The 14,724-nt window shown below is 46.3% G+C and overlaps 1 protein-coding gene across 1 annotated transcript; it reads right to left on the reverse strand.

The window, feature by feature from the left end:
• Positions 1–3,314: 3,314 nt before the first annotated feature.
• On the reverse strand, positions 3,315–14,608 carry LOC115271267 (complement factor H-related protein 4-like). The gene is made up of 3 exons (XM_029912435.1): positions 14,392–14,608; positions 12,610–12,783; positions 3,315–3,514 (listed from the first exon to the last, which is right to left on the reverse strand). The coding sequence occupies exons 1-3, from the start codon at positions 14,576–14,578 to the stop codon at positions 3,315–3,317; spliced, it is 561 nt and encodes a 186-aa protein (XP_029768295.1). The 5' UTR covers positions 14,579–14,608.
• Between the last annotated feature and the right edge of the window lie 116 nt (positions 14,609–14,724).

Consider the following 14,724-nt stretch of genomic DNA (forward strand, 5'->3'; position numbering starts at 1 on the left):
GCATCTGAAAAGGAGAGAGACAAATAAACATATTAGTAGTGAAACTCTATTAATGTAGTATCTTATTTTCATGAAATATGTTATGTTCCATCAAAAAGTGCACTTACATAAGTGGAGGTTATTTGCTTGTAATTGAAGTTCTTTGAGATATTGGAAGTTCTTTGCATATTTGCACATGTGGGGTATTGTGCTGCCTAATTATGCTTAATGGTTGAACCTTCTCCAAGCAGCATCTGTTAAAGCGTTTATGCACACTCCTTCTATCCCTTCCCTCTCTGTCTCTGAACATTCTGAGGATGAAGCTATATAAGGGATCATGGCACTCTGTCACCTCAGTTCCTTTCACAGCCAACCCAGACATACAGTGTAAAAGGACCCTGAGAATGAGGGGAAAGTGGGTGGGAAGTGTGACTATGAATAGCCATTTCAAAAAACTCTGTTTTACAAGTAAGTAACCTTCATTTCTTCTTCCAGTGGCTCTGCATATCCCCACTTATGGGTAGTTTGAAAAGCAATGAGGAAAATAAACTGGAGGACATCACAGAACACTGCTCTACCAAATCTAGTATCTGCCCTAGAAGCCTAATTGAGAACATAATGATTAGTAAAAGTGTGCACAGAAGTCCACGTTGCAACTTTGCCAGTTGAAAGAAAAGGGACTTGCTTAAGGCAAGCAAAAGACACTACCACATGGAATGAGATGGAAGTATCCTAGGTACAAGAATTTGTTAACCTGTAACATTCAACAATTCATTATTTAATCCATCTAGAAATAGTCTAGAGAGACAAAGTCTGACCCATGAAACTTTTAGCATAAAACACAAATAACCTAGATTATTTTCAAAACCTTTTAATTCTATTTAAATAATATCCAAGAACTCTTCTTGAATCCAAAGTACATAAAGCAGATTTCCCCTGCTTAGTATGTGGCCTTGGAAAAAATGTCAGGAAATTGTCTGACTTATGTGAAATTCAGAAAGTCATTTTGGCAAAAGCCTGGGATCGAGTGTAAGAACCACCTTATCTTTATGAAAAGACTTAAAGGGCGAATCAGCCATCAAGGCCTTTAATTCACTCATCCTTCTGGCTGGTGACATGGCAATAATGAATGCTGCCTTAAGATATCAAAAATAAAAAATACTTAGCCAAGGGTTCAAACGGTGGTTTCATAAATGTAGATAAAACCAGCTTAAGACTCCAAGAAGGGACAGGATCCCTCAAAGATCATACATATTAAATACCTTCCTTCTCAAATGTATTATCCATATTATGTCCGAACTGCAATCTAGTATCAACCAAAATGTGGTAAGCTATAATAGCTGCAAAATGAACTTTCAAAGATTAATTAGATAACCCTTCAGTTTTTAAGTATATTAAATCATCTACAACATACAGTAGCGGATTTGACATGGCACCATGGCGCCAGGCCCACGGTCCGAAAGGGTCCAGGGAAGCCGCTCTTCCCCGCTCTTTAGTGCTGCCGGCGCTGGGCTCCTGCTGTGTACTTATTGGGTTCCGGGAAGTGCTAAAGGATCCCCCCCCCAGCCTAAGGGGAGGACCCACAGGGCCTAAAACCCAAATGATTACGGGGGACAACTAATGAAAAAACAGGGACAGGAGTGCGGTCAAAGGGTCAAAAGAAGGGAACCTGACGGGGACACCGAGCAGAGAACCCCGGACAGCGCCCACTGCTCCTCAAAGGTGTCAAGGGAGCCAGTGGACGCCGCCCAGAGGAACTCTGCCCGGATACGTGAACGGACAGAGGATCGGAAACAGGCCCCACAGTCACAGGAACCTCCATCGGCCAACCTCCTCTCCCTGGTTTTATAGATGGCTGTGTAGCAAGGCAGGCTCTGCAGCAGCAGAGAAGCTCCTCCCACAGTGCTGCATGCCTGTCCCGCCCCTCCCTGTTGCCGATCAGCTGTAGCCTGTCTCCCAGCAGCAGGAGGGAGGAGAGGGGGAAGGGCTGAGATCCGGCTAGCTAGCCGCTCCTGGGAGGAGGAGAGGCGGGACCGGGCCTTGGGGAAGGGGGGGAATGGGGGAATCATTGCAGAGCTACCAATCAAGGAAGTTTTTTCTGGCTCTGAGTTGCTGATCAGCATGGCTGGTCACTGGTGTAGTGGGCAGTGCTGTTTAGGTGTTTTTTGGCCACCAGCCAATCAGCGAGGGGAACTCTGCTCCTGGAGCAGGGGCTGAGCGACCCCACAGCCAGCCCCGCCTCCTTCTACTACTTGCTGCTTCTCGTGGGCAGCAGGCTGCTTTCTGTGGCTCTAGTGCAGCTGAGCAGCTCCCAGCCTTGCTTCAACCTCTCACCCAACTAAAGGCAGCCAGTAGACTGACTGTTTTGTCCTCGGGTCTAGAATTGCTGTTGGTGGGCCTGCCAGTGGGATGTGGCAGTGGGTGAAATGCACATAGGCAATCACTCAAAAAGAACTCATCTAAACACTTTTCAAGGCACTAAGAATGGAGAAAAACCCAGATCTGAATGGACTGGAGTGGATTATTTCCATCTGGTACAGAGGTTGGAAGGAACTGAGGTGATAAAGGGCACTGTGCCCCCTTATATAGCTTTGCACTCAGAACATGTGGAGATGCTGCGGAGAGGGGTAGTTAAGGATGTGTGTGAGCGCTCTAAAGGACACTGCTTGAAGAAGGTTCTACAGGCACCACAGGCGACACAATACCCCATGGTTGAGAATACGCAGAGACCAAAGGGTGTGAGATGAACTTCCAACATCATGAAAATGGAGATGTAAGGACCCTATTTCTGAACCACTTACCCAGACAAAATACTTCTTGACTGTAATGACTAAAAGGAGAGAAAAGACTGGGGAACGGAGCTCTATGTAATGACAAGTGCATCCTGTGAATTGTAATATGTTAAAAGGACAGAAGGTAAGCACCACTTTTATGATTTTAAAACATATTATAGATTACTATTCTTAACTGCTTGCAAACAAGATTTATTGGCCTGCCAATAGGTTTTTTTTTTCCTTTTGGCAAACCCTGATTCCTCCCAATCCCCTCTGTATTTGAAATTATCAGTGTGTGAATTGGCTATTTCTTGTTTCTGCATCAACATTCTCAGTGATGTCAGCCCAGACATGAAACAGTCCAGACATGAAATCTTGTTAAATTATGTTCCTTCTTGTTCCCCTCAGCAGCAAGGGGAAAAACTTTGTCAGTGTCTATTTTAATTCAAAGTCATCTATCTAATCTATTTGTTCTAGCCGTCAGACCCATCAGTGTGGTATCTCAGTGCCAATATTAATTATTATTATTATTAAGAAAAGATTAACTAGGGTTCTTTAAAGTTAGATCAAGTCACTCATTTTACCTTTGCATACAGGGGTTTTGGTCCACTTCCCAGCACTACATGTAACATCTGGTGATCCACTTATAATAAAACCAGAATGGCATTGATAACGTACTGTTTCACCAGGCTCATAACTATCCTTCACTCTACCTTCAGTTTGAGCATTGGAAACATCTGGAACACCTTGGCATGGTGTATCTGAAAAGATAGACATAGAAGAGTAAAATGAGCAAAACCCTTCCACAAACCACCGTATCTAATTAAGCCCTTTGTAACACAGTATATAACCACAAAAAACCCACTAATTTTAAATAAAGGTTGCAACCAGAACCTACAAACATGCAGTAAGATGTAGGTGGGCAATGAAACTTACAACATGAGCACTGATAAAAATCTGTCCAAAAATTAAACAAACACCAGAGCTAAATACACTAGGAGTTCAGTTGCTGATAACATTTAGTTTCTGCCTCTGCGTACTGTGGTGAGGCCGAACAATAGAACTCTGTATTGGAATCTCTGTACTGTGAATCTCAAGAGAACCTTCTGTGGGTGGATGGATGTCTATAGGAAAATAGGTGTCCTGCATATAAGAGCCATAAACCACATGCCACTTTCTAGTGATGGTATGATGGCTGCTAAAGTGACCATATGAAACTTGGGCTTGCAGATGAAGTGATTCAGGCTTGGAGGTCCAGAATTGGTCTCCTGCCCGAATGGGATGCATCGGGTGTACAGCAGGAGGCAAAGTGATTGGCAGTTCTCTAGGTGCATTCAGAAATATCACTTCTGGGAAGACTGAACATATGATGTTAAATGCTGTGAAGGCGGTCCTGGAGGATGTGATCGCTGGGCCTTCTGTCACTTGTGAGGTGGTTTGTAGGGTCGTTGGAGGAACTGGGGAGTCCTGAACAGTTTTGCAGGTTTCAGATGGCAGAATTTTCACTTGGGTGCAGGTGTATAGATACCCATCAATCATAGTGCAGCTCTGGAAACATTGAGGGAGTGGAGGGAATCATCGATCTTCTGATTAAACAGGTGAGACTCATTGAAAGGGAGGTCCTTTATGGTATTTTATACCTCCCTGGGGAAAACAGATGAATGCAGCTACAATTCCCTCCTAAATACAATTTCCGTAGCCATCGTATGCGAAGAGGTATCAGCCATATCCACAGCAGATGGAAGCACCATTCTCGCACCAGTTTGCTCTCCTTCAGGATAGCCTGGAAACAGGACCAATCTTGCTGGGGGCATTTTTCAGCAAAGTCCTCCAATTTACTATAATTGAAAAAGTCATATTTGACCAATAAGGCCTGGTAGTTTGAGATCCAGAACTGAAGGCTAGCCAACGAGAAGACCTTGCAATCCAGAAGGTCCAGCCGCTTGCCCTCCTTGTCTGCCAGGATGGAGAGTGCATACTGCTGTCTGGCCCTCTCCATTCCTTCTTGGATCATGAGCAAATTGGGTAAGGGTGAGAGAACAGAAACTCAGAGGCCTTAGCTGGGACATAGTATCTCCTTTAAGTCAACTGGGGATAGGTGCACAAGTGGCCACAGTATGTCCAACAGTTCAAGCCAGCTGATTGGTAGAGCCACCTGGTCGGTACCGAAGCATGAAGGACGTCCAGAAGCTGATGCTGTTTGTCCTGTACTTCCTCCAGTGGAATGTAAAGGTCCTCAGATATCCTGAAAAGGAGGTCCTAGAATTAGCAAAAGTCATCTGGAGGCAAGGGGGAGTCAAGGTCACAGCTGCATCTGGAGAGGACGACGGGAATCATTCCTATTCTGGCAGTACTGCTAGAAATGGATTAAGCAGTTCATCCTCCAAAACTGGTTCTGAATGCCTACTTGATGATGCCTGCAGTGGGGATAGGGGTGAACCCCTTTCGTGCTGAACAGGAAGGCTCCAAAGATGGATATTGAGGCCAGGACCCCCAGTGCAGCCAACAGGACCGATCCGGCGGATGCTGTGGAGGGCCTCATGGAGTGGGATACCAGTGGCTAGAGGAGGACACCTTCATGAAGTGGGTGGTCCTTTAGGGTAAACTCGTAGTGGCAGTAGGGGATGGGCTGCCCTTGCGCTCCATCCAAATCCTCAGATGATGAGAACTCAGATCCCAGTATCGATGGTGGTACCACTGGAGCTGGCAGAACCATATAAACCATAGGGGAATGGCTGGAAGCACCACTTGACTGAGGCAAGTTCTGGATTGGACCTGTCCTTCCCCAGGCACAGATGGCAGAGGAAGGCATGGAGAACTCGGTTCCCCAAGGGTGAAGAGTTCATGTCGCTCCAGGTCCCATCTGTAACCTCCCCGGTGTTAGTGGCACATGCTCCAGAGCCAGAGGACTGTCCCAAAAGAAGTTACTGACCTTGTGCAATAATGATGGTTCTTCGAAATGTGTGTCCCTATGGGTGCTCCACTGTAGGTATGTCTGCATCCCTGTGCTGCTAATCGGAGAACTTTGGTAGCAGTGTCCGTTCAGTCCACACATGCGCTGCTCCTCGCCTGCTATAAGGCTAGACAGCATGCGCAGATGAAGCGTTCTCAGTTCCTTCTCTACTGCAGAGTCAAAGACAAGAACTACAAAGCAGAGGGGAGGAGGGTGGGTCATGGAGCACCCAGAGGGACACACATCTCAAAGAACCATCGTTACTGCACAAGGCGAGTAACTTCTTATTCTTCTTTGAGTAGTATCCCTATGGTTGCTCCACTGTAGGTGACTCCCGAGCAGTGCCCACCACTGGAGGTTGGGGCTTCAGAATCAAGTCTGTCATGGTTTATAGTACCGTGGCACCGAATCTGGCATCTGCAGCCGAATCCCCAGGATGGCATAGTATTCTGCAAACGTGTGTGCAGATGCCCAGGTAACTGCTCTGCAGATTTCTGGCACAGGGATAACCCTAGAGAAGGCGACAGAAGTGGAGACCAATCTCACAGAATGCATGCGTATTGAAGATGGAGGTATTCTATAACGCATCTGGTAACAGAGTTCGATACAGGTCGAGACCCATTTGTAGAGTCTGAGCTGAAATCACTGTACCTTTTGACCTATCTGCAATGGAGAGGAAGAGTCTCAGATATTTTCTAAAAGCTCTTGTCCTGTCCAAATAGAAGTCCAAGGCTCTACTCACGTCAAGTGTATGGAGGATGGCTTCCCTATTATCCTGATGAGGTTTGGGATAAAAGATTGGAAGCTGAATAAACTGATTCATATGAAATGTGGAAGTCACTTTGGGAGTGAACTTTGGATGTGGTCTAAGAGTGACTTTTTCAGGGAAAAACACAATGAAGGAGGGATGCACCATCAGAGCCGCTATCTCCCCTATCCTTCTGGCTGAGATGATGGCGATCAGGAACACCATCTTCATGGGAAGGTGAGTTAATGAACAAGTGGTCAGGGGTTCAAATGGCAGTCTAGTCAGTCCTTTTAACACTAGGTTGAGATCTCATTGAGGAGTGGGAAGTCTGGGTTGGGGAAAAGGTTCGCTATGCCTTTGATAAACCTCTTTGTAGTTGGATGGGAGAAGATTGAGTATCCTTCTACCTGCTGGTGGAAGGTTGCAGTTGCTGCTAGTTGAACCGTTAGTGAACTAACAGAGTCCCAATTTCTTAAGAGTCAACAGGTACTCCAGGATTACCGGCAGGGTGGCTGTGTTCAGGGTGATGCCTTTGGCCTGGCACCAGATTTGGAATATTTTCCAGTTTTGTAGGTAGGTTTGACAAGTAGCTCTTTTCCCAGTGTGTAATAACACCTCCTGTACCTCCTCAGAGCAAGATGTCTATATGTGCTGGAACCATGAAGGAGCCAGGCTTTGAGCTGCAGAATCTGCATATCTTGTTCTGCAATAGAAGGTAAGGAGTGATTGGAAGAGTCATCGGTGCACATAGTGGACCAGCTGTGACAGGTAAGGGTATCACATCTGTCTGGGCCAGGTGGGAGCAGTCAGTATGATGTTTGCTTTTTCTCTTTTCACTTTCAACAGGATTTTCAGTATTCGAGGGAATGGGGAAAAGGGGTAAAGAAGACCCTTGTCCCATGGAAGGAGGAGAGCATCTCCCATGGAGTATTGTCTGATCCCCACTCTGGAGCAGTACTGTGAACATTTCCTGTTCTGGTAAGCAGCAAACAAGTCTATTGTCAGAATATGTTGTTGAGAACCACCAAATCCATTTCCAATTTGTGGTTGTGTGGGAATTTGTGGCTAAGACTGTCCGCCGTCATGTTGTGTACTCCTGGTAGGTAGGCCGCTGATAACATGACATTTTGTGAAATGCACCAGTTCCATAATTTTAGTGCTTCCATGCACAGGGAGGGTGATCTGGTGCCTCCTTGTTGGTTTATGTAATACATGCAGGCCATATTGTCCATCTTGACTTTTGTGTTCGTGTCTTTGATCAGTGGGAGGAAGTGAGCAAACGCGTTTCTGACTGCTCTGAGTTCGAGCAGGTTGATGTGAAGGCACGTCTCGGATGGAAACCATTTGTGTCCTGCATGGTGATACTGTTGAGATATGCGCCCCATCCAATGGGGGGTGCATCGGTGGTCAGAAGTAATGATGTTAGAAGGCTGAACAAAAGGGATTCCCATACAGACATTTACTAGGTCCTTCCACCAGTCCAAGGATTGCTTGACCTTGGTGGGCATCGATAGTAGTTTATGTTGTCTCTGTTCGGCCTGTAAACCGAACCAAATAGAACCATGCTTGGAAGCATCTCATGCATAGTCTGGCATGAGCTATAACGTTGTGCCCGTGGCCATATGCCCCATGAGCTGGAGGCAATGTCTGGCCAAAACTGTGGGCCTGGATTGCACTGTATCAGCATGGAGAGACTAAATAATCTGTGATGTGGGAGGAGCACTCTCGCCTGGATGGAGTAGAAGTTGGCTCCTGTGAATTCTAACCTCTATTAATGTCAATTAATGTTAATGTCAATTTTTGTGCTTTGATTTGTAGGCCCAGATTCTGGAACAGGTCCAGTGTGGTCTGGGTGACTTGCTGGGCTTGGGCAAAGGAATGTGCCCTGAGAAGGCAATCGTCCAGGTAAGGCTAAATCATGATGCCCTGAGAGCGTAAGTGGGCTGCCACTACCAAAAGGACCTTGGAGAACACTGGGAGCCAATGAGAGGCCAAAACAGAGTACTCTGTATTGGTAGTGGTCTTGGTCTAGTGTGAACCTGAGGTAACATAAGTGACTCAGTATAATCAAAATGTGGAAGTATGCACCTTGGAAGTCAAGAGCCAATCTCCTTTCTCTAATGCTGGAAAAATCATTGATAAAGTGACCATCTTGAACTTCTGAGCCCTGATAAATTTGTTGAGCACTCTGAGGTCCAGTATGGGTCTCCAATCCCCTTTTTTCTTCAGTATCAGGAAGTAACGAGAGCAGAAGCCTCTGCCTCTTAGATGTGTGGGCACTGGCTCTATCACTCCTACGCTGAGGTGATGGTTTATCTCCTGATGTAGCAGGCTCTCATGAGAAGGGTTCCTGAAGAGGGACGGGGAAGGGCGTTTGAAAGGGAGGAGAAATGGATGTGGTATCCATCCTGGATGATCTCCAGCACCAATTTGTCAGAGGTTATCCCTTTCCAGGTGCTGCAGAATGGGGCGATACAGTCTTGGAAAGGATGGGTGGGGTTTTCTAGCATGAGATAATGATTAGGAGAATATTCTATGGGCACCTTGACCAACTGGTCAAAACTGTCGCTTTGAGGTGGAGGGTTGAGAGGAAGTGAGCTGAGATCCTGACGTCTTCCATCTGGGGAACCTGGGCTTCTTCCTCTGGGGTTCATATGATCTCTGTGATGAGTGAGGCTTGAATGGTGGCTGGGAGCTGTATTTTCTTTTGTACCCAGGTGTATAGATCCCGAAGGATCAAAGAGTGGTTCTGGAATCTTTTAACGTGTTCAGGGAGGCGTTGGTCTTCTTGGTGAATAGCTTTATCCCTTCTAAAGGAAGATCCTCCACTGTCCATTGGACCTCCTTTGGGAAGCCAAATAGATGAAGCCACGAGGCCCTTCTCATCACAATGGCAGTAGATATTGAACATGCTGCCATGTTAGCTGCATCAAGTGCAAACTGGAGAGATGTTTTAGCCACCAGTTGGCCTTTGTTGACTATGGACTTAAATTGCTCCTTATGAGAATCGGAGAGCTACTCAATAAAACAACGGAGTTGTGCATAGTTCTGATAGTCATATTTTGCCAATAAGGCTTCATAGTTTGCAAAGCAGAACTGGAGGGTGGCCGAGAAGTATGCTTTCCCGCCAAAAAGGTCCAGGTACTTCCAGTCCTGGTCATAAGGGGTGAATTTAAACTGGGGTTGGCGGCCCTTAGAATCAGCTGCATCCACAGTTATCAAATTGGGAGGCAGGTGAGAGAAGAGAAATTCCCTATCTTTCACTGGCATGTAAAATTTCTTGTCAGCCTGCTTGCATGCCGGTGGGACAGATGTGGGGGTCTGCCATATGACCACGATGGGGTTTAGTAGTGCCTCATTAATAGGGAGGGCCACTCTGGAGGAGATGGAGGAATGTAAAATATCCACTAGCTTGTGGTGCGACTCTGTCATCTCTTGCAAAGGTATTTGTAGTGCTTCTGCCACTTTCTGTTCCAAGTTCTGGAACAGTTTAAAATCATCTGCCATAGATGGCAGAGGAGGCATCACCGTTTTATCTGGTGATGACGACAAGAAGTGGGCTTGAGGAGTAACTTCCTCCTCCACTTTGGCCTCCAGTTCCTTCTTTGCCAGTTCAGGGGGTTCAGAAGCCCTCGAGGCAGCAGCTGAAGGAGGGTGTTTCCTTGGTTGGTGGTAGGTCACACTAGAGGTAGCTGCCAAGGTTCCCAGTATGGCCATTGCAATAGGAAGGGGCCCGATGGTTGGTACCACGGCTGACCAAATCAGGGAGGCTATGGATCAGAGGGACGATATCCCTGCTGTTCCTATTGAAACTGGGCCCTATATGGTAGGTGAGAAGAGTGGCGGGAAACCATGTCCACTTGCTCACTTTCTGACTCTGACAACAAAAGGGATGGTGTGCGGCAGGAAGTCATCAGAGAGTCAAGGGCTCTGGGTGATCTCGGTACTGGGACCCCAGTACTGAGCAGAGGCAAGTCCAATGCATCAGACACTGAAAGATCCATCGCACACTGGAAATATGGCAGTGCGAAGGGCGTCGGTACTGGCAGTGGTTGTCAGTTCCAAGAGGCTTCTACCAAAGGGGTTGGAGATGTGTACCCGATAGCGAGGTCTGTTGGTGCCTGGCGTACCACAAGTAGTACAGATGTTGACATCCATACTGATGGAGTCTTCCCCGGGGAAGATCTTCTATGTTTTTCGCACCCCCATGATACCGGTGCTTCCTTGCCTGTGCCCATTGGGACTTCAGGCAACCTGACTTCCTCTGTCAGTTCAGTACCACACATACCTTGGGTACCAGATTTAGATGGCTTTGGTGCCGTCGGTACCGATGATACTGATTGAACCAGAGATCATTTTCATTGATCAGGGCTCACTATGGGGACTCACGGACCTTTTCTTAGAGGCCTTACAAGAATGGCTCATGGACATCTCCCTGGGGTCACCTCCCTTTGAAGTAGAGGGTTGTGGTGAGGGCTCCTGTCGGAACTCCAGAGGTTGGAGGGATAACTCTGTGAGTAGGAGTTTGAGCCTCAATTCTCTGTCATTCCTGGATCTGAGCTTCAGTTGCTGACACAAGCCACATTTTTGTGGAATTTGTTTCTCTCCCAGGCAGCGAACGCATTGTGAGTGTCCATCAGTCACTGGGATAGATTCCTTGCAACTGAGGCACTTTTTGAAGCCCAGGGAGATGGGCATACCCTTTTCCAGGGGAGTCCCCCCCCCACACAGGAGGAGAGGGGCTTTTTTTTTTTTTTTTTTTTTTTTTTTTGGGGGGGGGGGGGCAGCAACAAAATTAAATATAAATGAAATAAATAAAGAAAAAAGGCTTAGAGGGAAGCTAAAAATTATAAATTCTAAAAGAGTTAACAATCCATGAACAGACAGCGATAGCTCCATCTCTAGCCAGGGGCAGTTGAGAAGGAACTGAGGAGGGTTTGCCTGCGCATACTGACTAGCCTCGTGGCAGCCGAGGAGCAGCTCATACGCGGGCTGAACAGACACTGCTACCAAAGTTCTCCGATCAGCAGCGAAGGGACGTAGACACACCTACAGTGGAGCACCCATAGGGACCAGCGGCAGCTCCAGGCACCAGCGCACCAAGCGCGTGCCTTTGGCGGCATGCCTGCGGGAGGTCCACTGGTCCCGCGCCTTCAGCGGCAATTCGGCGGTAGGGACGCCGAAGCCGCGGGACCGGGGACCTCCTGCAGGCATGCCACTGAATCCACGGGACCGGGGGCCTCCCGCAGGCGTGCCGCCAAAGGCAGCCTGCCTGCCGTGCTAGGGGTGGCAAAAAAGCTAGAGCCACCCCTGATAAGGACACTACTCCAAGAAGAACTGGCGGTTCCCTTGACTCAAGAGGGGCCTGATATGGAAGGTGTGCACGTCTCGGTGCTCGGTACCAGCAGATTTGCCAGTCTATGTGATTTCTTATCCTGTTTGTGAGCCTTGGAATGCACTGCTTCTCCATGGCTGGAATTCATGGAAAGCGCATCATCCTTCGTAGGCCTGGAGGAAGACTTGCTGCTATGCTTATGCTCCTGCTTCCTTTCCTCCTGACTAGGCCCTGGCACGGGGTCCGCAGTACTGGTATCGCCAGAATCAGACTTGATCTCTGTGGTTGGAGGCGCCCTCCTGGGTTTCTCAGGCTGATGTAGGGAGGGCATCCCACAGCCTGGACCCAATGGCGGCCTCATGGCGACCTCCAAGAGGTGCTTCTTGATGCAGAGAGCCCTGTCTTCTCGGGTTGGGAAGGACAGGCAGATACTGCACCTGGATGATATGGACTTCTCCCAAGCAGTAGAGGCAGCATTGGTACTCATCGCTGACAGAGAAGGAACACGGGCAGGAGGCACAGATCTTGAACCTGGGCATCTTCGGCATAATGCAGGCATGGGTGCTGGGTTAGGGTACAGGAAACAACGCTTAAAACTACTACTAAACACTAAACTACAAATGTAAATGATAAAATAATACAAATGTACCTGTCAGTTCTATGTACGGTCAAAGGAAAGGGCCAAACACCTGACCAAGTACCCACAAGTGACATTTTAAAAAATACTAGGTTAGCAAGTGCATTCTCGATCTGATATGTTTAGTATACTGAGTTGGATTTTGACATTTGTTAAGCAAGATAAGACATAAATGCAACTTACTGCTACAGCCTGGAGAAGGCAACCAGCCATTCTTTGTGCATTCAGCTGTATCTTGATCATTATTAATGTGAAATCCATGATTACATGTAATTATAAGGACATCACCATTCCTATACACGTTCCTTTGAGGTCTGAATCTACCATTAACCACTCCTGGAGGATCACAAACAATTTCTAACAAGAATGAGACAAATATATTTTACACATGAAAATAGGCCAGTAGGCTGTACAATCCATCAGCAATTATTGTGATTTATCTCTGAATAAAACATATGGAAATTGCATAGAGGGAACCTACTGTGCTCCCCTACTTTTACTGTAATGCTGTTTAAGAAGTTGCCAAATAGAATGTGGACGTACTGGTTTTTTATTCAGCAATACACACACCAGAGCTGTTCAAAATGTTTCATTCAAAACTGTTGCTTTTAAATGAGAAATGGTCTTTTTTCTAAACCAAATACTTTCACAAAAAAGTTTTGGTTGTTTGGTTTTGGTTTTTTGGTTTGAATTTTTCCAGTTTTTCATAAAAATTTTGAATGGTGTTGAAGGCTTTTTCCTCCACTTTTTCTTTTTATCATCTTTGTATAGTTACAAGTAGAAAAATCAAAGTTGGAGAAGTTTTCAAAATTTCCAGAGTGGAAAAAGGAAAAAGTGAGATGAAACCCTGGACATTATTCATTTATTTGCAGTAAGATGCAAAAAAAAAAAAAAAAAGGGGGGGGGGGGAAGATTGATGGGAAAAAACAACATTCAAAATATTGAAATTAAAATGTATATATTTTGTGGAAAAAAGAATTAAAATGAAAATTGCTCTATTTCAAACCCTGCAAAATGGTAAAACCATCAGATTGCAACACTTTTCACAAAACTGCTTCTTCATTTTTCATCCAGCTCTGGTAAATATGCTGTCTCTGGGCTGGTAGCATAGAAATTTAAAGGACATTGTGTTATCCTGTAGTTACAAACTGTTACACCCAGCAGTTGACCATACCATCAGAGGCAGATTACCCTTTTGTGGGGCCCTGGGCCAAAGCAAGTGGGCCCCACCCCTTCCACCTGCAGTTACCCCCATCCAAGTAGATGCTCCTACCGGGGAGCAAGGTCAGGGTGCAGGGGCTTGCCCAGCTCTGCCCACTCAGTGCTCCTGCCAGGGAGCAAGGGTGGGGAACGGGGACTTCCCCCACCCCCTGGCAGGAATGCTGGGTGGGCATTGCAGGACGGGGCACAGGGGCACCCATTTTTCCAGGGCCCCCCAATTGCTAATCCACCACTGCATACCATCTGAACACTGCTCCCACTCCCAGCACTTTCATACCCAATAGCGACAAACCAAGCTCCAGGCACAAACTCAGTTTTCCCATTATAGAGCCAAGTTCTGTTATTAAAAGCTGCTCCAAACACTGTGTTTCTGAGAAGGCCTCTGAGTACTGCCATTAAATACTCTCTGAATAGATTCAGAAACATCTGAAATAGCCTTAGATATGCCTAGTTACAGACAGTAACTCATTTACATTTTTAAAATTTTTATATGACAAATAAATGCCACTTGGTTATTAGATTAACTCGAGGGGGCAGAGTGGAGCAGGGAGAATTTACCTCACGGAGTCTATTAACCCCTGAAATGTAATTATCTTAACACAAATCCAGTCTGGAAGCCTTTCGCCTCTGCGAAATCAGAGCAAAGAAGCAGCTCTTTCACATTCACTTATTCATATCATTGCAGAGTGCCTTCTACTGAAAGCAGGATATTTGAGATACCCACTAGAGCCCATCTCCACCTACCTTTGCATTCCGGATAGACAATTGGATTTCCATTGCACTGCACCATAAAAGTAGATTGAGATAAATTAGTTGCAAGTGCGTATCCTGGTTTGCAGTGAAGCTCAAGAAAATCACCACGTTTTAGGTACACCCATTGCAATATGTTCTCATTTGCAGTCCCATTCAACTCTACCATCCGGTTTTCCATTTCTTCCACTGAGATAGCACATGGCTCTAAAACAAGAAAAAGGTGAGGTTGTCTTGGTAGCCCCCCAGGTAAACACATTGAAGTAATGTGTTTATACAAGCGATGAGTCTGATTCAGTGAATCTCTACATAAACCTCAAAGCCTAA

The sequence above is a fragment of the Terrapene carolina genome, unplaced genomic scaffold, assembly GCF_002925995.2.
Source record: "Terrapene carolina triunguis isolate 2854851 unplaced genomic scaffold, T_m_triunguis-2.0 Scaffold211, whole genome shotgun sequence".
In the NCBI taxonomy this organism is placed as follows: Eukaryota; Metazoa; Chordata; order Testudines; family Emydidae; genus Terrapene; species Terrapene triunguis.

Bases quoted from the DNA above. Each gene is read 5' to 3' on its own strand.
- LOC115271267 (XM_029912435.1), bottom strand. From the start codon at position 14,578: ATGGAAAACCGGATGGTAGAGTTGAATGGGACTGCAAATGAGAACATA. The intron at 12,784-14,391 runs GTAGGTGGAGAT...CATTCTTGTTAG, and splicing joins TGTCTATCCGGAATGCAAAG to AAATTGTTTGTGATCCTCCA. The intron at 3,515-12,609 runs GTAAGTTGCATT...CTATCTTTTCAG, and splicing joins GCCTTCTCCAGGCTGTAGCA to ATACACCATGCCAAGGTGTT.